The 23,240-nt window shown below is 38.5% G+C and overlaps 1 protein-coding gene across 2 annotated transcripts in view; it reads left to right on the top strand.

Annotated features, from left to right (window-relative positions):
• Positions 1–23,240, top strand: part of Tbc1d32 (TBC1 domain family member 32) — a 215,240-nt gene that overhangs the window by 164,391 nt on the left and 27,609 nt on the right. For both annotated transcript variants that reach the window (XM_036168805.1, XM_036168806.1), the window contains exons 26-28: positions 293–418; positions 10,225–10,308; positions 22,432–22,501. In XM_036168805.1, the coding sequence (XP_036024698.1) occupies positions 293–418; positions 10,225–10,308; positions 22,432–22,501 (280 nt within the window). The remainder of the gene's footprint in view (positions 1–292; positions 419–10,224; positions 10,309–22,431; positions 22,502–23,240) is intronic.

The raw sequence follows: 23,240 nt of genomic DNA, 5'->3' as shown, positions 1-23,240 counted from the left end.
GTGTGAAACGTCCTCTGTCTAACTGTGTGCTGTACATGCAGCTTGTTCATTAGTCCTTTCTAGCCATTCTGATAATTGTCAATTGTGGTATATATACTAGTACTGGTGTTCAATTAACCCTTAATTTACTTAAAGGCTCCAATATGCAGAGTGGAATGCTGTCATTTTCTTATAAGAAATTATCAATAGTCTATTTTGATATTAGTGTTATTGTTAACCCCATTAGCTTCAACACAGTTGAAGCTAACTCTATGTAGTTTGTAATATTCTACCGTCTTATTTTTCTTACTAGACAGTGATATCGGGAAGCTGTTATCATGCTTCAGAATGTCTGATAAACAAACCGAGTGGACAGAAAACTGCCGAAGACAGTTTTGTAAAACAATGAAGTCCAAGCCTGATGCAGTCAGTGGAGGTGGTGAGTGTGGTGTTTTCTACTGGGACATTCCTGCATAAAATTACTTTAACAGAAGCTGTGACTCCTGAAGATTCCTATCTGTGCGTGCAGGTAACATGATGCTAATTGGAAAAGTCCATTGCCCACCTCACCCTCAAAGGGCTTGTAATTCCGAGAGAACCAAAGGCAAAAGAACTCCTAAGCCTTTCTATGGCCTGGAATGTCTGTACATGTGGCAAGCAGCTCTGTGGTTCCCCTCTCTTTCCTGGGGATATAGTTTACCTGGCTTCAACGGTCTCCACTTTCATATACCATGTTGTTGTGTCTTTGTAGAAGTCTTACCAGTTTACTAGTGGCTTAAATATCTTAAATCATCACCAGTCATCCACCAAACAAATTGAATGATTTCTAAGGAAGCTTTGTCTTAAGGGAGTATCTCCAATTTAAACTAACCAAGCAAGTTTAACATAAATTATTTACATGTGCTTTCATTTCCTGAAGCTGTAACTTTAATCTGATGATGCTATAAGCTAAATTCCCTAAAAGTTGTCGTTTAGGAGTGATTTCATTTCATCAGCTGTACTTAGAGGTTTTCATATTTGTTATAAAATTAAAATCAGGAATTTAAAAATTAAATTTACACTTTGCTGGAAAATGGTATTTTTTGGAGAATAATAAAATATTTACGTGGCAATAAAATCACAAATTATTCTCCACAGTATGAGTATAAATGAGCAGTTAAACTATGGTTAGTCTCAAGATGTATAAAGTATCGCTGGTCAGTGGTAGTGAACACCATTAATTACAGTACTCAAGAGGTAAAGGCAGGTGGATCTCTGTGAGTTCAAGGCCAGCCTGGACTACAGATCAAGTTCCAGGACAATCAGGGTTACAGAGAGGAATCCTGTCTCAAAAACAAAAACAAAAACAAAAACAAAAACAAAAACAAAAATCAAGTATCTATTAAGATATATGTATTTATAAAATATCCATTAAAATACATATAGATAACATGCTATATATATATATATATATATATACACATACATAATATGCTATATATACATACATATACATATAGTCTTAGGGTTTCTGTTGCTGTGAAGAGATACCATGACCATGGCTACTCTTAAAAAAAAAAAGCAAACATTTAATTGTGGCTTGCTTACAGGATCAGAGGTTTAGTTCATTGTCAAAATGGCGAGAAGCACGGTGGCTTACAGGCAGACATGGTTCTGGAGAAGGAACTGAAAGTTCTACATCTGGATCCACACCACAGGTGGCAGGAAGACAGAGTGAGCCATTAGGCCTGGCTTGAGCTTCTGAAACCTCAAAGCCCACTCCCAGTGACACACTCATATATGTGTGGTACCTGGAATGAAAGTGTGTGTGTGTGTGTGTGTGTGTGTACACACATATATATTCACATATAGATATGAATGGTTTGAATGAATATATATGTGTATATAATTTGCTCTTGATTGTACAGTAGGTAATATTTAAAATGGGCTTTCTCAGTGGGTTTTGTACATGCCCCCAAAATACATAGCAAATTACGAGAGGAGTGGCCTGGAATGAATTTCAATACATCCTCAAATGCAGTTTGAAGTGTCTCTGTTTGTCAGGGAAACAAGAGAAATGTCACCTGTCTAGCCATCATCTTTTGAGATGGGACGGAAACCGAACAGTTAAGAGTTCTCTTTGGCATCTAGGGCACTATCCACATCATCCTCAGTCATCCATTGCTTGTTGTTGCGTCTACCAGGCTACTGGAAACTACTTCCAGTCGTAGATCCATTCTTTGCCTGATGCGTAGTTGCTTACACAAGACTCATTTATACTCCACAGAATCTTTATTATGTAGTCTATATTTTATCAATGATGAAACGGAAATGCATCATTTTAGGTAACAGCCTAATTTGCAGCAGAAGAGCCAAGAGGAGAATCCATGTAACCTGTTGTCAAAATCACAGTGTTGCTTTACTGTGTCACATTTCATACCTGCCATTTTTCTTATCAGAGACAATATTTATCAGCTAGACATAGACCAGCAAAACGTTGGCTGAATGCTAAATTACGTTGCCTCTGAGGTCTCATTGAACTGTTGTTCCCGGTCTTAACCACAACCCCTTGGCTTGAGTCCTGAACCCCGACTTTCGGTAGTGAGGGAATGAAAACAGATACACACAGACATGCCGGGTGTGGTTCCGCTCTCTCCACAACCAGGAACCTCAGTGCTGTTTCTCAGGACACTACAGGGGGAGGGGCTAGCTAATCAGGGTAGGAAGTCTCTGCAGGGGAGCCCTGTCAAGCTCTAAAACCCAGGAAGAGAAAGCTCCAGTGGCCACTCTCTTCACAGGCTGGTCACTTGTATCTGACACCCACACTGGGACCTCTAAAGCAAGTCTGGCCATCCATATGATAACAGCTTTGCCAATTTCCCATGGGTCAGAGGCCTTGGAGTCCTCAACATGGCTGTGCCTGTGTCAACAATACATACTCACTCAGGATTTCCCTCACAAAGGTTTTCCTCCCTGGGAGATTTAAAGCGTTATAAATTACCCTTTGTACATACCTATTCTGAGTTTTTCTTTAAGATACTTATATAGTGCTTCTTAATACACAATAAATACTCTACCCATTTGTTAAAAAGTTCATAATTATGAAAGAATGAATTAGTTTTAAATTTCTATATGAATAAAAAATGTCCAAATAAAAAAAGGGAAAGACAAAAGGAAATGTAATTAGCAGTTTGAGTACCTGCTTGCTGACTGAATCCTTCCCCACAATGGGCAAATACTGCCTTTTTTGGTAATGGTGAAGTAATGGAGAAGAATCCATTAATAAAGAGTATTCAGGAATTTAATTAAACCGGATCATCTTCACAATGATTAAGGGAGAAAATTTCCCAGTTTTTTAGATGTGGGGGTCCTTGTATTTGTGAGTTTCCTTCCAGACATAAAGCTTATGAGAAGATCAGGGAAACCTATGGGGATGGACAACTGCATGTTTCTGACTTACAGCCCCTAGCTGAAGTGATGGTTTACATGACCCAGAATGTCTCCTGACCCCACAGAAATGTCAGTGTTTGAAAAATAAACAACAATTTTCCAGACAGTTGGTTTGTTTTAACATCTTAAGGTAACAGTAACTACTGTACTCCATTGGCATTACCACTCCAGGGCCAGAAACAAACACAGGGGCACCCTACTTCACTGGTTGAATTTCAGATGTGGCGCTGGGTACTAGACTTTTATTCATTAGGATAAAAATCATGTCAGAGTTCCCCCTCCCCATTTTTCCCCCTATTTTATTGTCAGGAGAGTGTAGATTTAACTGGCTTGTTAAATAAGAAACACAGAACCAGTTGCAGAGTTAAAAACCACGAGGTCAGAGCAAGAGCAGAAAACCTTACCTACCCTTCACTGCTTCTGCTGTCCTTCCTGTCCGCAAGAGAGCAACCCTGTGTGTCCTATCTTTTTTATAGATTTTCTGTTCTGTTTTCTCATTGGTTGTAAACCCAGCCATATGACCTCCTCATCACTGCCTGTTTGTTCAGACCTCCAGGTCTTCTATGGTTGGTATTGAGATTAAAGGCATGTGTCTGCCATGCTGGCTGTGTCCTTGAACACATAGAGATCTACCTAGCTCTGCCTCCCAAGTGCTGGGATTAAAGGCGTGCACCACTACCGCCCAGTTTCTGCTCTGGCTTGCTCTGACCTCAAGGCAACTTTATTAACATATAAATAAAATCACATTTCAATACAAATAAAATATTACTATAGGAGAGTCTCATTAAATCGACTGACTGATGGTGTTCTTCGAGCTTGCTACCTAACTTCTTAGTGTCTGTCCATGGTTAACAATCCAGTTCTGCATCAACCCCAGATGTGGTACACCTAACCTATTGCATCTGAAATTCTAGAGTCAGCTCTGCTTTAAAGCACCATTTTCCTCATTATTTTCTAATCAATATCTCCCATTAATCTTTTGTTAGTGATCTAATAGTTATACAATTTAATATCTGCCCTACACATGTTTTTTCTATTTTTCAATGACATTGATTGATGACTTAGTTCATAACTAAAATTCCTGTGTGTGCTTACTACACTTTGAGTTGGTCACTGGAAAACACATACAATGTATTTAATAGTCAATATTAGAAACTTGGGTTGTACATGGAAATCACATATTCATTTATAGGTAAATATATACACACATGTATATTTAAATCTCAGATCCTAAGAACTTGTTATGTAAGATACTACCTTAACTAAAGTACTTCTTATTTAGCAACTGGATCAATATTATTTAATACATGATTATTTTTGGACAGGATATTGCTATGTAATGTAGACTAACCCCAAACTCTAAATTGTTGTTCCTGAGCCTAGAAAATTCTGGGATTATAGCTATACAGGCTTTCTAATTATTTTAAATAAACAACATAAAGGCCCAAAACTCTTATAATTTTATTATTCAGTCATTATTTCTATATTTTAAAAAATTATATTGCATTGCTGTAAGTTTGTGTATGTATGTATGTATGTGTGAGTGCACACGTGTGTGCATACGAGAAGGTGGGAAGAGTAGGATATGGGGAAACATAACATACATGTGGAAGCCAGGAGAACTCGTGGGAGTCAGTTCTCTTCTATCATATGGGTCCTGAGGGTTGAATTCTGGTCATTAGTCTTGGCCTGCAGGTGCCTTTTCTGATGAGATTTCAGGGCTGCAAGAGTGTCTCAGTGATAGAGCACTTGCTTAGCATGTAGAATGCCCTGTGCTTAATTCTCAGCCTTTCCCTAAAAATAATTTCCAAGAAGGTAACAATGAAAGAAGAAAAACATACAGCAGACTAATTTATCTGAAGACAGAAGCAGCAGTAACCATTAAAGGACCTATGTAATAAAACTGTGAAAAGAGGTTCCAAGTGAGCCACACTTTTGGAAGATGGGTCAGATGTTTTTTTGTTTTTGTTTTTGTTTTCCTTTTCTGTCCTGGGATGTGCAGGTAAGAACCTGTGCCATTCCACATACAGCAAACAAAATAAGTCCAGAAATCAGGGTGCAAGATGTGTGCTTAGGATCCGAGGAAGTCAATTTTCTGTGTTTTCTTTTCACTCTTGGGTTTTTTTGCCTGATTAAGAATGACAACAGATGCAGAAAAAAGAGGGACCAATGAAGCCCTGCTTTGTCTGCAGGAAAGTTATTATCTTGTCCCATGGAAACAGTGTGGGGAATGGTTCTGAGCCAGGCTCAATATTTATGTCCTGAAAGATCATCTGGGACAACAAAGTATTTGAAAAAAAAAAAAAAATTGTTAAACTTGAGAATCATGAAGAGAAAAGACCAAATGCATTATTGTAAAATGAAAGCAAACTGTGTCCTGGGGGTGCACCCAGGACTGACCAGCTGGCCGTCTCACCCTAAATCAGTATTTGAGAGAGTAGTCCCTGCTGGCCTCTTGAAGTCCCCTTTACAGGAGAGATGAGGTGTTCCCAGGGGTGAAAGAGTGGGCTGTTACACAGTGTTAGAAGGACACAATTAAAGGGAAGAAAAAAGGGTAAAGATGTACATCATGTGAGTGGGGTCTCAAGCAGTTTACATCAGAGCTAAGATACAGGAACTTCTTAATTACAAATAGAGACCTTAACTTGCAAGGACCTAACACCAGATAAACAGGAACTTATTCTTGACTGTCTCAACTGCAAACAGGATCCTTAACCTGCAAGGTCTCTTTTTCCTGATTTGGTCTCTCATTAACTTGCAAGGTTCCTGTTAAGAGAGCTGATCATACAAGATCTGAGAAGACCCTAAATGGAGAAGCGCAAGGAACCCCAACTCAAACATGATAACATCAGACTTTCCAAAGCAAGACAAGAAAGTCTTGGAAGCCAAGAGTCAGTGTCTTTCGTACTAGGGATACGCAGTGCAGAAGAGAGTGGACCTCTCAGGACAGATGGAGGTCAACTGGAAGTGGATCATTAGTCAACACACCAAAACTGCCCTCAGAAATGGAGATGGAGGTGTTCTCATCTGAAGGAAGGCCACCCTACAGCGTGGCTAAAAGACATTCTCTTCCTTCTTGTGCTTTCTACTATTCATGAATCATACAAAACAGAACAGACTTTTTTTTTGAAAGGTTTATTTATTTATTATGTATACAGTGTTCTGCCTGCATGTGTCCTTGCAGGCCAGAAGAGGGCAACCAGATCTAATTGCAAGTGATTGTGAGCCACGATGTGGTTGCTGGGAATCGAACTCAGGACCTCTGGAAGAGCAGTCGGTACTCTTAACCACTGAGCCATTTCTCAAGCCCTAGGCTTTTAAATGAAAGAATGGAGATGAACAACCTGAAAACACCGAGAATAACAGGATGGCTGTGCATGCAATAATTTGTATTAAAAACTAGAGCAAGTTGCATTAACTATGTTGTTATATAATTAGAAATCTGATTTTGTGGAGTAGAGACACGAGAAAAAAGAATGTGTTCTTGAATATACAAGGGTCTGAGGAACAAAGTATCTGGTCTCTACCTGCAGGTTAATAGGGAGAAAATTGAACTTTAATGTAGCTTTCATGTTCTGGGATGAGATAGCAGCCATATAGTCATTTCTAAGTGTGTTTGAGCAGTGAGTCCAGCAGACAGGGTTATATTTGCACGCACTATGTTTTTCTTGTTTCAGAACCAGTTGCTGTGGTGATGGCGACTTAGTTTGCTATAACTTTAAAAATATAAACTTATTTTTCACAGCTGGGAAGACAGAGGTTGAGGTTCAGGCAGATTCTGTGACTAGTGTAGGAGTGTAGACTTGTTGTCTGTTTCAGAGACCAAACACTCTCTGCCTCCTCTCATGATGGAAGGGGGCCATGCCGCTCCTTAAACTACTTTCTAAGGGTGCTGGTCTCATTCATAAGGGCAGGGCTCTCCTGATTTGCTCACTTCCCAGATATTTCATCTCTTTGAAAATATATTTTGTCTAATATTTATATAATATGTTTTGATCAAATCTACCTCCTATCCCTCCTCCTCTAAGTCCTTTCTATTCCCCACCACTACTTCCCCCCCCCTCCCTTTGCTTCCCCTTCTCCTGAAGAAAAATGGCTGTCCTTCCTGCAGCTGTAGCCAGTTGTCCATGGCCACCTTAGACTCGGTGGGGTCTGGCAGGCTTTTTTGTCGGACTATCTTGGGATTTTCAGCCTCTAAATAACAATGTGGAGACTTATTATTAATTATGAAAGCTTGGCCTTTAGCTTAGGATTGTTTCCAGCTAGCTCTTATAACTTAATTAGCCCATATTTTTTTAAATCTACATTCTGCCACGTGGCTTGGTTACCTCTCCTCAGTAGGCACATCGGACTTGCTCTGATCCTGATGGTGAAACCCCTGTGCCTAGCTTTCTCCTCTTCTTCCTCTTCCTCCCCAGAAATCCCACCTATCCTCTCCTGCCTCCTATGGCCATTCAGTACTTTATTAAACCAATCTAAAGGCTCCTTGGCAAAGACACATCTTCACAGTATACAAAAAGATTATCCCATAACAGTTGGGGGAGGGGTAATACAATCATGTTGGGTGTCATTATAATATGACAGTTTGGGAAAATATTGATATTATACAATCAGGGTTGGGGTGGGGCAAAGTGAAAGGGTAAGTGAAGCCAGCACATAAGTTTTCTTCAGTGTCTACCTTCAGTTTTTCATCTGCAGAAACCTCATGTGCTCTTTCAGGCCTATAAATATAATCTTAGGGTCTTTTAACTATGTTCCGACCCCAGAGAACAGGCATAATTAAAGGTAGAAAGGCCATAATTATAATCCTTTATAGAAATTTCAGACCTGTCATTTAAGATTAATATACACTTTAGATGAAACAATGTTCTGTGGCTTGTTTTCAGGGCAATATTCTATAGTTAATTTGTTTTTAACATTAAGAATTGCTTCTTGTACCCTAAATTTTAGAATCTTTCACCAATAAGCTAGGATGTTGGTGACCTTTGATATTTTTTGGTTTGGTGAGATTTTGCTGGTATTTTGAGTATGATGCCTTTAAAAACAAATACAAAAACCAAAATACTATTTTTAAAATTGCTCCCCAGTGTCTCGAAGATTAGAAAACAGAATCTCCCATCTCACTTTGTATCCACTGTAGCAAGGAATACAGGCTTAAGCTTCTCTCTAGATCTCCCTTGACCCATCCTGTCTCTCTGCTCAAGCTTCATGTGTCAGTGGCAAATCTAATAACTCCAATATCGGTAAATTATTGTGCTTTCTGGCATGAGGTTCAAAGCAAAACATGCAGATTGATGTATGAGCCTGTATACAAAAACAGCAACAAAACCTTTGGTGTTAAGAGATCATGCTTTGTTTGAATAGAGAATTCACACCAGTAATTGCTTGGCAATATGCTTTGATTTGTCCCATTATTTCAAACATCATTGCACTTAAATACATACCACATGGCAAATATGGTTGTGCTCAAAGAAGATAATTACTTATAATTGAAGGTTGAAATGGACATTTCCATTGAAAATGATGTTTCTGAACAATATTTGTTACTGTGTATCTTGCACTTTAGATTATTAGTCTTAATCATGAAATTAAGAATAATTATATGTGAACTTCATTACATTGTCCTTCGACAAAATCTGTATCAAAAGTTTATATACATAGATGTTAAAAGTTGTCACCTAGGGACATTATATGTGGATTTATAAAAGAAAGACCTTTGAAACAGTTTTAGAAGTATGATAGATATATTCCTGTGTTTGTAAGTATAGAACCAGCCCAACCATTTGCAAACTGAAGTCTGTATACAGAGGTATTCTGAAGCCATGACCATTGAATTTTCATGTTTTTAAAGACTTATTTCACTTTGATATCATATAATGAATAGAGTTCAATGAATAAAAAACATTTCATTTTCATCTCTAGCCATCAAAATGTTATAGCTTGTTCTCTATGATTAGTGAAAACCACACCATTCCTTTTTGATTATATGGTTTTTACACATTGAACACTAATTTTTCTTTGAAGAATTATATGCTTAAAATCTACTTGAATGTAAAAAAAGTGGGATCCATGTAGTTAATAAAGGTCATGGTTCACAGTCTAAGTAAGAGAAGAGCACAACTTTAAAGTGTGATTCAGATTACCTGTTTCATCATTAATCAGTCAGCTACTGTGCAGATAGATTTCCTTAGAGAAACAAAACAAAACTCCTCTGGAGCATCCATTTGTAGGATATCTGCAAACCCTGCGATTACCACACCAGCCTAGAGAGGAGTCATTCTGTCACTTCTAAGTCAGATAGTGCAGGCTGTGTTTGATCTGGCCCTGGATCAGATACCATCAGCTGCTAAGTCGGAAAGACATAATATGTCACAGATTTGAAAGTGCCATGAGCTGTGCAATAGTCCTGGTCCTAGAGTTCAGTATTTGTTCTGTATGCAAATAAGAAAATGTGTTAACCTCATGAGTGCATTAAAAACATTCAACTAATTCTGAAGTAATCGTTAGGTGATCTAAGTATGATGCATAAATTCTTTTTTAGTTATATATTTAATAAGTTCACAGAGAAGTTATTAAAATTTAATTGAAATCAGAAACATTCTGAATATTAATAGAAGTCTGCATTTTGAATTGAACTCCTCAGAACCGTGGAGTTCAGATGACTTTTTTTTTTAACTTCTTCTCTCACCCTGCAGCCTCTCCTCCCTCCACCTGACTGCAGGTGACTTTCACGTGCTGGTCTGTGACTTAAAGATGCGTTGTCACGCATTGTTCCCTCCTGACTTAAAATCCTAATTACTCTTGTGTTCCTTACAGCTTTAGGAGAACTACTTGAGAACTTTGTGCTTCATCTCACCGAAAACCCCTCCGAGTGCTACTTCCCTTCTGTGGAATATGCAGGTATCTTTTTATACAGTGCAATGGCTGCAAAATGTTCAGCTCGTGAGTAGGCGCTGTGTCATAGTGCCATGTGTGTAGAGTGCCGATATGTGCGAGTTTCCCCATCTGAAAGTTCTTTCACTTCACAGCATGTGATGTTGTGACTGTCATTTATTTCCGGTCTCTAGCGGAATCAGTTTTCTTTGCTGCATTGCCCACTTTTCTGATTTTATCATATGCCACTCTCTTGTCTCATCAGCTCATAACTATCTCACTACGTTGGTCTGCTTTCTGTTCAACTCATTATTCTGCCCCCAACATCAAAGAAATGTAACTGGCGATGGGTTCTTGTTTTTCAGTCCCTATATGACATCATCCGGTCAGCATCAGTGTGTGTGTATGTTCTTTCTCTCATCTAATCCTCATAGCCTTCTGAAGACCCCACCTTGAAAATGGCAAAGTCACATTAACTTTTTACTTCTTTTAAAAAAGTTATTATTATTTTTATTTCATGTGTATGTGTTTTGCCTGTCTGTCTGTATGTATATGGTGTGCGTGTTTGTCTGTGTGTGTCTCTGTCTGGTGCTGACAGAGACCAGACGGGGGCACCAGGTCCCCTGGAATTGGAGTTAAGGATGTATGTAAGCTAAGATATGAGTGCTGGGAACCAACTCATGTCCTCTGCAAAAGCAGGAAGAACCCTTAACCACTGAGCCATCTCTCCAGCTCCTCAGTGTCTCTTTAAAAAATATTACTCTAGTTCTTTGAGAATTTCCTACAATGTATTTTGATCATATTCACTCCTGACTACTCCCAAGTATACATACCCCTCCCTTTTTAATACATTGAGTCCAATTTGTGTTCCCCAAATACTCTTGGGTGGGGACCTGCCCAAGAGAATTGACCTACACTCCTTTTTTTTTTTTTTTCCCAGTTTCAGAAGCTTTATTCTTAAATGTTCAATCTTAAACCACATACTAGGCCAGGCACATAAAACAGTACCTGATCTCATTCACTTGTGAAAAGTAATAAAGTTCAGCTTATAGCAATTTGGAGTGGAATAATGGCTACCACCGCATGGGAAGTCTAGGGAGAAGTTTATCAGTTCATACTGAAGTTACACTTGACCTACACTCTTAAAGAAAATTGACCCTTTGGTTTTGAGCAGCTACCAAATGGCTCGATTGGTTAGCTAAAGGTAGAACTTCATGCCTACTGTCCTCCCTCTGTGATGGCATTTGCTTTGCTTTGAGCTTGTACAGGTCTCGTGCATGCTGTCTCAGTCTCTGAATTCACATGTGCAATTTTCCTGTTGTTTCTGGAAAGCACTGTTTCCTTGTGGTCATCACTTACACACTTTCTGCCTCCTCTAAGTTTCTGCTTCTTAAAGCTCTCACTAGGGATTAATCTTCACACTTTGGTTCAGATAAGATTAAACAATAGCATTTACCTACCGCCTATAAAGAAATGATTTTAACATTTGCATCTTCTAGTCAGGGGTTGGTTTTTGTTTATGTCAGCTTTGTTCTCATAATTCTGGTTGCTAAATAGGAGCTTTAGCTGGCTGCCTGGCTACCATGACATTCTTTAACTTCACAGTGTCAGCAATAACTGCTTTGCACCTACTGACATAAACTGTCTCTCTGTGTCCTGTCTTGGTAGGAGGTGCATCCAAGTGGGAAACAGAGAAGTCAGCACTGATATTTGCTGCCCAGTATTACTAAGTCTCAAATTTATTTCATTCTGTCTCTCATACTTCTTCTTTATGTTAATTAAAGCCAGCATTCCCCCTTGCCTAGGGTATCAAAGACCCTTTGCATGCTTTTCACTTTCCAGTCTGGTTGTTTAACACATGCATTTTTGTTGTTTCTGGGGTTGTGTTTTGTTTGAGACAGAGCTTCACAACACAACTTAAGCTTCCCTTACTCTTGCTTTCCTCCTGTGTCAGCTTCCCTAGTATAGTCCTAAGATGTTTATGCCGGCACACCCAGCAAAAATGATATTCTCTCCACACAATAAGAGTGATCCTTGGCACACAAATCTGGATCTGTTCATTCCTCTACTCCTTTCCCTGACCATTCAGTAGAGTCTAAACTTCCTACGATACACATACTCTTACATCATCCCTTCCTCTTCATAACTCAGGTTCATTTCTTTATTGACTATCACTGTTAACACCACTGCCAACTTTCTCCCATTCCAGATAGCTGCATAATCATTTTTCAATAAGTTCATATTACATCAGTATATTAACACTTTTCTAATTATTCATTATGAATGTTTGTGTGGTTTGTATTTTATAAGCTTACTATAGTTCCTACATTAGAAAAGACTGAAGGGGGGGGAAGGGAATAAAGCAAAGAGGTCCAGATGACAAATTAGGATGACTCATGTGAGGGTCCCAGTAGTGAAGGTAGGAAGAAGCATTTGAATTCTGAGTACATTGTGAATGTATGGCTAACAAGACCAAGTAATATGTTGACTATAGAATGTGAGAGAAAGGAGGACTTTCTCCATTGTTCTGAGCTGCTGAGAGGATGAACTGATTATACAATAAAATGAAGAAGATATTTCTCTCTTGAGCTGATAGCAGCCATAGGAGCCTCACAAGATTTGTACAAGATCAGTCCAGTCAACATTGTAGCATGGAATGGGAAGGTGCTCATGAGCTTTCTTTCTTCATTGAGGAGCCATGAACAGTTGATGGCTTCCAGATAAGGTATAGTTTGTTTTTTTTTTGTGTGTGTGTGTGTGTGTGTGTGTGTGTGTTTTTTTTTTAAGGATATGACCTGGTAGATCAACCATACTCTAGTGAATGGCCCCATACCCAGAAGGTGTAATAGACAACTTAAATTTGAGTTGATGGGTTATTGAATGGAAAAACAAAACAAAACAAAACAAAACAGGAGATTGGAGGAGGGTAGGGAGGTATGAGTAGATCTTGGAGGAGTTATGGGAAGAGTTGGGAAAGTGAATATGATAAAAAAAAAAGTACATTGTATGAAATTTTCAAAGAAATAAAAAGTATTTTTAAATGAAGACTAGGGTAGGAATATTTGAAGTATTTGAAGCTAGCCTTTTTTTTTTTTTTTTCCTGGTTTTTCGAGACAGGGTTTCTCTGTAGCTTTGGAGCCTGTCCTGGACTAGCTCTGTAGACCAGGCTGGCCTCGAACTCACAGAGATCCACCCGCCTCTGCCTCCCGAGTGCTGGGATTACAGGTGTGCACCACCACCGCCTAGCAGAAGCTAGCTTTTCTTTTATGCTCTTTTGGGTACTCACTAGTATTCAAGAAGATAAGCTCTATATTCATTGGACCTGTGAATCCAGATTTTAGAGGAAAGATGTGCTAGAAAATGATTAACTATTAAACCATCAGCTTGGTATTGAAGCTAGTAACCCTGCTCACTGTAATTTCTTTCTCATGCTCTGATTTGGTGTCTGGCTGTTCATGATTTTTCAGTCTCCTGTACATAATATAATTCCTGTGTTTTATTGTCATTGTAGCCCCTCTGATTCTAGAATAATGCTCATTTTTCATTAAAAATAGTGAATGTTCTACATTACTACCCATCTATACCTAGATGTCCTTGCTTTCACCTCATGATTTCTACCAGATGCACGTTTCCCACACAGTGACACATGCATGATAATGCCCAACTTGACGGTTAAGTTTGGGCCAAGTATCCACTTAATCTTTAATCCTAAGTAGAAGTTCCTCCTCTCTGCTGCAGTGTGTTCTTGAAACTACTGTTTGGGTGGCTATTGTATTGACTCTGGCTATATTACTCTTTACGTCTCACACTCCTCTTTACCTGTCAGGTATTACTTGATACATAAATACACACACACACACACACACACACACACACACACACACACACACGTAATGTTACATAAGTTTCTACTGGTATGATGAAATACCATGACCACAAGCAACTTCAGGTGGGAAGATTAATAATAAATAAATTAAATTATAACAAATATTATAATTAAAAATTATAATTAAAAAATAAATTAAAAAGAAATTTGGCTTATATATCCTGAATCACAGTCTGTTGAGGGAAGCTGAGACAGGAACCCAAACCAAGAAGAATCCTGGAGGCAGGAGCTGATGCAGAGGCCATGGGTGTGCTGCTTACTGACTAGTACCCCATAGCTTTCTCAGCTTGCTTTCTTGTAAAAGCCAGGACCACCAGCCCTGTGCTGGACCCTCCCATATCATTCAGAAAATACACTGCAGGCTTGCCTACAGCCCTGGAAGCATTTCATCTCCCTTAGATGATTGTAGTCTCTGTCAAGTTGACATAAAACTAGCCAGCACAATAAGTCTCTCTATTCTCATGAATTTAACTCCTTAACAAGTCCAAACTTTAAGTCCATGACAAGTCCAAATAGAATGATATTTGTAAACACACAGACAATTCTGTTGTAGTTGTTTACATTGAATGACAAACTGAGAAAAAGATAAAGGAAGCTATAAGAAAATGAAAAGAGATCTACAAAGATTAAGTCAGGTAGAGAGAACTGATGGCCACTGAGCTTCCATTCAGCTTAGATGTGTGCTGGAGTTCTTCATACATCATGTGATGTGACCCTCTAACAGCTCTGAAGTGGGAAAATTCTTAATGTTTAAAACAAGGAGACTGAGATATAAAGGAGAGAAATCATAAATTAGAAAGATTTTTGAATAAACGCATTGTGGAAAGAAATTATAATCTTATGAATAAACTTTAAAACTTACTTGAGAACATAACAGGGTTTAGCAGTGATACCTGTACCAGGAATTGAGTAGAAGATTCTAAACATGTGAACTCCTATGACTAGAGTGAACAGATCTTCAGGCTGAATGGTACGATCTTCACCTTCACCAATTCTTTATAGTACTTTGTTCTGTTGGGTCATATTTTCCACAGATAAAATGAAAATAGTATGATTTTTTTTCTTATCAAAATACTTAACAAGATTGAATACTTAATGTGCTTGTATTCATTATCATGTGTTACATTTCTGAATTGTGCTGAGTGAGATCTCAGATGTTGGATTCATTGAATGTATTTTGTAGTCAAATAAACCCTGAATGTGAGTTTAACTTATTTAAAGGGTTTGGCTGAACAGCTAGCTATCTAACAGAGCTTTATAGTAAAGCCAAAAATAAAGTGGCTTCCTGGTGACTGATAGTTGGACATTTATCATTGTGATACAGTGAGTTAGGGCTGGTTTCCCTCAGAGCTGTTAAGTGCTCTCATCCCCATGTGCTTTCTAGATAGTAGAACAATCGTTGCTATTATAAAATCTCCCTCTAATTACTGCAAGTTGGCAAGACTTGTGTTTTAATATAAAGGATACTTCAAAACAAATCCTGGACCCATTCACTGCTTTTCTGTGTTTCTTAAAGTGAGAAATCGATTGTCTTTTTAAAAAATGACAGCTTTCTAAGCCCCGAGGTAGCTGAAATTAGAACAACACAACTGTCCATCTGTTCTTAGTTCCCTCAGGATCTCAACTCACTATAAAACTTGCAAATCTGGAAAAATCAAATTAGTTTGGCTGTTTATCCCCTCAAAGAAAGAAGAATGGACAAACAGATAAGTTCTGCACACTTGAAGTCAGTGGTACACCGTATAGGTATCTTTGCAAACCTTAACAGATGTTCATTTCTTCTCAGCTCCAAACAAACAAAATATTTTGTATCGTAATTGCTTTTTTGCATTGTTGTATTAAATATACCTTACAAAGGAGTAGATTCATAAAAACCTCTTCTCCTGGTACTAATTTATCTATAGACTGGAAAGATACCATTATCTCACTTTTGACTATGAAAATGTAACTTTAAAAATTATTTTTGTTTTATTTTATGGATAAAGATGTTATGTGTATGCACCACATGCATGTCTGGTACTCACAGAGGCCAGAAATGGGCATGAGACAGTTAGGAGCTGCCATTTGGGTACTGAGAATCGAATCTAGGTCCTCTAGCAGAGCAACCAGTGCTCTTAATCTCTGAGCCATCTCTCCAGCCTCTAAAGTGTAGCTTTTTTAAAGATTTTTTTTTGTTCTTATTACTACATTTTTATGGTGTATTGGCGTTTTACCTGTATGTATGTTTGTATGCATGCATGTGTACTGTGTGTGCAGTGCCCACAGAGGCCAGGAGAAGACACTGGATCCCCTGTGACTGGAGTTGCAGATGATTTTGAGCAACCATATGGGTGCTGGAAATTGAATACACGTCCTCTAGAACAGCAGCCAGTAATCTTGATTTCTGAGCCATCTCTCCAGCACCTAAAATATAACTTTTGGTATATGCATATATGTGTCTTTTATATTTTGTTTAAATTGTAGGCCAGCACCTTCTTTTTTTGCCTAAAATTTGTGGAATGTTTGCTATTTTCAAGGAGGTATACCATAGGAAGCTAATTCAAAGAAAGCTCTATAGCACATGCCGAAAATGGTGGAATAAATTGTAGCACAGAGTGAGGTGAGAACTAATGGAAACTCAACATTTTTCAGGTATAGCTTTTCTCTTCCAGAGGCAATGCTGGCACCTTGAAAACTAACGTTTGATTGTGTTGTTGTCATTCAGAGGTTGTAAAGGCGACATGGGAACAGTTGAATTGGCCATTGGTGGTGACTGCTGTCATTATGATGAGAGGTTGAAACATAGGTAGAGGTCTGGGAGTGTGCTGGCTGTGAGGAAGCAGAGCTGAAAGAAAAGGGTAATTGAATAACCAAGACCTGGAAGCAGTAACACCCTTTCTCTCAAAAAGCTTGGACTAAATAAAGGTGCTTGCCGCACCTTGGTCAGCAGGTACTGAATTTATTGTGGGCTGAGAAGTAAGTACCACTGCATTTTGAAAAATAAGCAGAAGAATCTGCAGCCTAGCTGGGAAGGAAGGGAAGGGAGGAGAGAGGGAGAGCCTGTTGTGAGCTGCTCTCTTTGGGTGTTGAGTTCTCAGACTTTAGGATATGTACAGCAGGGCTTCAGTAAGCAGCTGTGCCGCAAATGTTCCTCCAACCATGGGTTTGTCCTCCAGCGCAGAAAGTCTTTACTCTTTGGAAAAGTTATTTATTTCCACACTGTTCGCCAAGTACAGGCAGGATAGATTGACTTTCTTCTCCTCCAGCTCTGTGTGCGTGCTTCATAGCCCAAAATAGACGAGGATGCACTCCCGAGTGAGAGACTGCAGTCTGTATTAAGTACATTTGTTAGGGTATTCTATTTTCAGAGGATATTTATGATTAAAATGATGGAGTGTTTTAAATAATTTTCATATGAAAGCTAAGACAATAGTTTGATCCATTGTTAACTAAAAGGCCTCAAGCATGATGTGATTGGCTAACCCCTTTTCTATATCTTAGGTTTTTCCTCAACGATTCAGGTAGGTTTGAGAGTTCTAGTGTCTATTTCCTGGTTTCAGAAAACACTTCTAAGCCAGTGTGTGTTTCCTTCTCTAGCCTTCTCCCAGCTTTTTATTATTTTTATTTACACGTATGTGTGTATGTCTGTATGACTTCTTCATTCCTGCTTTGAAGATCTTTTTTTTTTCTTGCTTGTTTTTTTTTAAAGAAACAATAAATGTAGGAAAAGGTTTTGATAGGATTTTATTTATATCAAAGTTTATTTTTAAAATCTTTTTACACTTGTACTTTAAAAAAAAAATCAAGTAGTTGATGTTCATTTTGAAATATTCAGTACCTCCTTACAACTCTTTTAAAACACCTTTTTGAGGTTAATTGTAACCTTCACAAAAGTAAAAATTGTAAAGTAAATATTACATATCTGAATTTCACATGTATAGAATGTGGGTCTGAACTTTAAGCCCAAGAAATAGCCATGTAGAAGTCTAAAACTCAAAAACAAGCAAAGACTCCCCTTTCGTAATTGAATTCACCACTCTGCCGTGGAGCTGTATCTCTCTACTGTTAAAAAGCTCCTCAGAGGATGTTGATGCACAGCCATAATTGGGAGCTGTTACCTTTGGACATGAGTAGGGTTTTGGGGTTTTTTTTTTTTTTTTGTATGTTTGTTTTTAAAATAAAATACAGATATAAACTTCTAGAACAGAACTAGACCTTGGAAATAATTTTTCAAACAGAAGAAAGTCAAAGACAGCTTTGATTACACAAGGAGGGACTGACAGACCCCGATCTTCATGTACCATTTGGTGGCATCATCACTTGAGGCAACATCCCTCACCTTGTTCCTGAACTGCATCCTACTCTCCATTGATGCGGGGACCTTGTCCCTTGGTGGGAGCTGCCGTGACTCATAGGACACAGGCTTGGGAACCCCACTGCAAATGCCTCCTCTCCTGTTAAGGTAGCTGTCCACGGCAGGAGTGGCGGTGAACACCGTAATCCCAGCACTCAGGAGGCTTGGAAGCGGGAGGTTTTTGGCGGCTCAATGCCAGCCCAGTCTACAAAACAGGATCCTGCATCAAACTACTATAAAGGCCACTTGCATTGCAGTTTCCGGATGTAAAACATCAGCACTGGTTCAAGTGTTAGTGAAGAAGTTTTATTGTTCGTACCAGGTACAGCAGTTCTATATGTACCAAGATTTCAAGTGTTATGTAACTTAGAGCTCTTCCGGGAATCATATTATTGTCACTGTATCAAGTGATTGTTGATAAGCAGTCTGTTCCATGTCTATAGGAACATATGATCACAATTTAATTCTATTTTTTAAATCTCACATATTCAGTTTTATTTTCCTAAAACAATGTAAATTTTGCCAAATCAGACATTGTCACCCACAGCACAGCACTAAAATTTTACATTACTTAAATATCAGCCTTAGGTACTAAACACAAATCATAAAAATGTTCCTAGTTATTACATGGGCCTAACCTGATTACATTGTAGTATGTATACATATGAATGTACTTAACTATGGCTAAATTTAAAAGAAACACACTATCAACTGAAAATTGGAAATTATAGTTAATACATAAATAATGATAGTTTTAAAAGTGGACCATAAAACTATTGAAGTGAGAAATGTGTGTGTATACATTTATGTTTGTGTATACATAATGTGTGTAGGTGTGTAGCTATATATAAATATGTATGTTTATATCTGTGTATCTCTCTCTCTCTCTCTCTCTCTCTCTCTCTGTGCGTGTGTATGTGTGTGTGTGTGTGTGTGTGTGTGTGTGTGTGTGTGTGTGTGTGTATGTGTTTATGTGTGTTCAATACCAAGTAATGGAAACGAAAATCAAACTTTTGCCCTGTGCTGAAAAAGGAATAGAAGAATGAGTTCACAAATAAAGCAGAGCTAGAGAAAATAAATAAATAAATAAAACAGTCTCCTTTGCCTCCATTTACGATAGGTGCATTTCCTCCTGCTAGAGATCTGAGGGTACTTTACAGCACCATGGCATATAGGAGCTTGAAATTTTTAGAGATGACACTGAATAACTCCCCTTGCTGTGTGGTGTTGTTGACACAGATTGGTCATCTATCACCGGAAGGGCAGAGCTCGTCTCTTCCACCAGTGAGAAAAAAGTATATCCGTCAGTTCAGTGAGAATTATGAATGACAAGAAATGCTGAGCTATGTGAACTATAGCCTAATTGCTGTCATTAGAGACAAAATAAACTATTGTGACTGACTGGATCCCGGTATAAATATGACTCAGATATAGTGTACAGGGACTTAACCCAGCATCATAGAAAAGGTGATTTTATTTTAGAAGTTGCATCTGTTACTATGGTGTGTGCTGTGGATATTGCTCTGTGTAAATAAAGTTCTGATTGGCCAGTGGCCAGGCAGGAAGTATAGGCGGGACAAGAGAGAAGAGAATTCTGGGAAGTAGAAGACTGGGGAGAGACACCGCCAGCTGCTGCCATGAAAAGCAACATGTAAAGACACCGGTAAGCCACAAGCCATGTGGCAAAGTATAGATAAGCAGAAATGGGTTAATTTAAGATAGAAAAAGTAGATAACAAGAAGCCTGCCACAGCCATACAGTTTGTAAACAATGTAAGTTTCTGTGTGCTCACTTGGTTGGGTCTGAGCGACTGTGGAACTGGCGGGTAAGAGAGATTTGTCCTAACTGGGCCAGGCAGGAAAATTCTAACTACAGGTGTGGGGGACACAAATGTTCTCCTGCACATGTGTGGAGGTCAGGAGACAGTTTTGTGGAGTAGGCTCTCCTTTCTTCCCTTTATTTGGGTTCCAGGGTCAAGCTCAGGTTCTCTGGCTTGTGCTGTGACCACCTCAACCTGCTGAACCATCTCAACACTGCCTCCCCGCTTTAAGTATTACTACTTATTTTTGTTTTATTTTATTTTTCTGTAGCAAAATTGTCACCCCAGGTGTGACGAGCACCCAGGCTCGTTTTCAAAGACTAGGGTGGTTCCTGTAGCGTGAGACTTTCAGAGATTCAGCACGTGAAATGCACGGGCAAACCGGGGTGTATTGGTTGCTTCCCCTGTAAGCAGTAAAGATCAACTGTTGCTGGTCTACAGAGTCTGTATTCAGTAGCAGTGATGTTTAATTTTTTCTTGCTCATCTCTGAGATCTAAGGTGTACTCGTGTTTCAAGATTCATCTCAAATGCCACTTCTTAAGTGGCTCGAAGGAATCTCTTGCTCTTCGGAGTGTTCATACAGTGTTTTCTCTGTACCGTTCTTCTTCTGCTTAGAGCTTTGAAACCCCTTTATCAGTTATCTGTGTACACATTTTATCTCTGACACTACATGGAAAGTTCTTCGGTGTATGGTATTTCATTTTATCATTTATCCCTCTGACGGCTTCATAGTGTTCCTCGCTTTATCAGAAATGATTTATTACGAGGAACGAGTGAGTCTGCAGTTGAAATAGATTACATCAGTAGTATGAGATATACCAATATGCAGTGCATGGAAAACACCAGTAATAAAAGGACTCAGAAAACCTAGCTTTTCTGCCTCTCTGTCACTGTGTGATTTGTGGATGCTTCCCATCGTACTGTTCATTTCTGTGTATGGATGCTTTACTTTCTTCAGATAGATGCAGAGAATTCCAGCTAACTTCTGAATGGTACCTAACTGTGCTTTTATTCACATCAGCTTGCTCATACAGTGTGTTCGAGAACCAATCCAAACTTGCATTTTCTCCATCTGCTGCACCGTGCAACCCCTTTTCCGTTTATGGCAGGTGATCACAATTCTTACTTTACAAAGGAAATCTGACCTGAAAGGAGAAACCCATTCACTCAACCCTAATGTAATGTTACTCAGTAAAAGTCAAGTATGGTCTGCTAAAAGGTTGTGAGTGTGGTACTGAGCATTGGACCCAGGAGCAAGTACTCTACCACTGAACTATGTATATTAGCCCTTAAAGATTTTTAAAAGTTATTATTTGAAAACTTCATACATTTATAAAATGTATTTTCATCAGATCCATCGACACCCCCTCCCTCCAACTTTCTCAAGTGCCCCATCCTGTTTCCTTCCAAACATCATGTCCTCTTTTTATTATTGTAACCAATAACCCCTTGAGTCTAATTAGTGATGCCCATATGTGCATGTGCGTGGGGCTATCTACTCAGACATAAAGAACCTAGCATGTTCCCAAAAGAAAGCGACACACACACACACACACACACACACACTTTCTCAGAAACCATCCACTGTCAATAATTCCTTCACTAGGGGTGGAGTTTCATCTCCTATCCCCCATTTGTGCTGGAATTTTGACTGGCTTGATCTTGTGAAGGTCTTGTACAAGTAATCACAGTGGCTGTGAGATGGTGTGTAAGTAGCTGTGTCTAGAAGTCAGAACATATATACTTTTTGGTTTCATTTTCTTTTGGAGACTGGGTCTTATGTAGCCTAGGCTGGGCTTTAACTTATTATATGTCCATAGATGACCTTGAAATCCTAATCATCTTACCTATGCCTTCCCTGTGCTTGTATGTATGTGTCCCACCTCTCCCAGTTTTTAAATGATTTTTATAGGATAAAAGTTTTTGTAAAATGTTTCCTGTTAATTTCTTTGAAAATGTAAGTGACAGCTCCTAAAAGAACAAATTCATAAGTGTTTTGAGAATTCATATTAAAATATGTAAAAATATTGCTTTCATCAATTATCAATTAACATGTGATTATTATGCAGACTTTTATACATTTTTATAACTCCCTTTTCTATTGTTGTTAGCTGCTGATGCAAATGTGAAGAATGAAAGTCTCTCATCTGTGCAGCAGCTTGGCATTAAAATGACTGTCAGGTATGTAGGGAAATGTTTTTCCTATGCATTCCTAGAATTCCTCTACCTGATGGGTGCTTAATAATGTTTAACAACCAACTATTTTGTATCCTTTAAATGCAGACTTTACCACTCAGAAAATAATAGCGTTATCTTTGAGGATATTGGCACATGATTAAATTACCTCTGGCTATAAATCAGTTACAGTTCATTATTATTCCAAAAGCTAATTAGCGTGTTCCTCTATGACTATCAGGTTTTTTTCCACCCAAAAAATCAGCGTTGCAAAAACCAGCATGCTGTGGCACAATTATACATCTCCTAAAACATGATTTGTTCTAGTTGTCAGGTTCCAGTGAAGACAAACATACCTTAAGGGTAGATTGAGAAGTTCAAATGGATAAACCAAAACTGATATAGTTTGAGTTTTTAGAGCTCATATATTAATTTTCAAAAGAAGTGAGGACATTAGATCATGAACTGGATAGTAACCTCCTTTTTTTGTTCTTCACAAACTTCATTTAATACAATGTTTTTAACTGTCCCTGTAATTAGAGGGTCATCGTTTGAATCATATCTAGGAAAGCACTTGCAAGATCTATTAAACACTTGAATCTTATATAAATGCCCACTGTGATGAAAATCATGGCATGGATTCTGGATCATCCACTTCTACCAGAGTAACTGTTTTGATTTTGTGACTCCATATACATGTTTTAATAAAAGTATGCTGTCCTGTTCCATGTCTACTGAAATGGAA

This window comes from Onychomys torridus, chromosome 19, assembly GCF_903995425.1.
Source record: "Onychomys torridus chromosome 19, mOncTor1.1, whole genome shotgun sequence".
Taxonomy (NCBI): Eukaryota; Metazoa; Chordata; class Mammalia; order Rodentia; family Cricetidae; genus Onychomys; species Onychomys torridus.
This window is presented reverse-complemented; position numbering and strand designations above follow the sequence as displayed.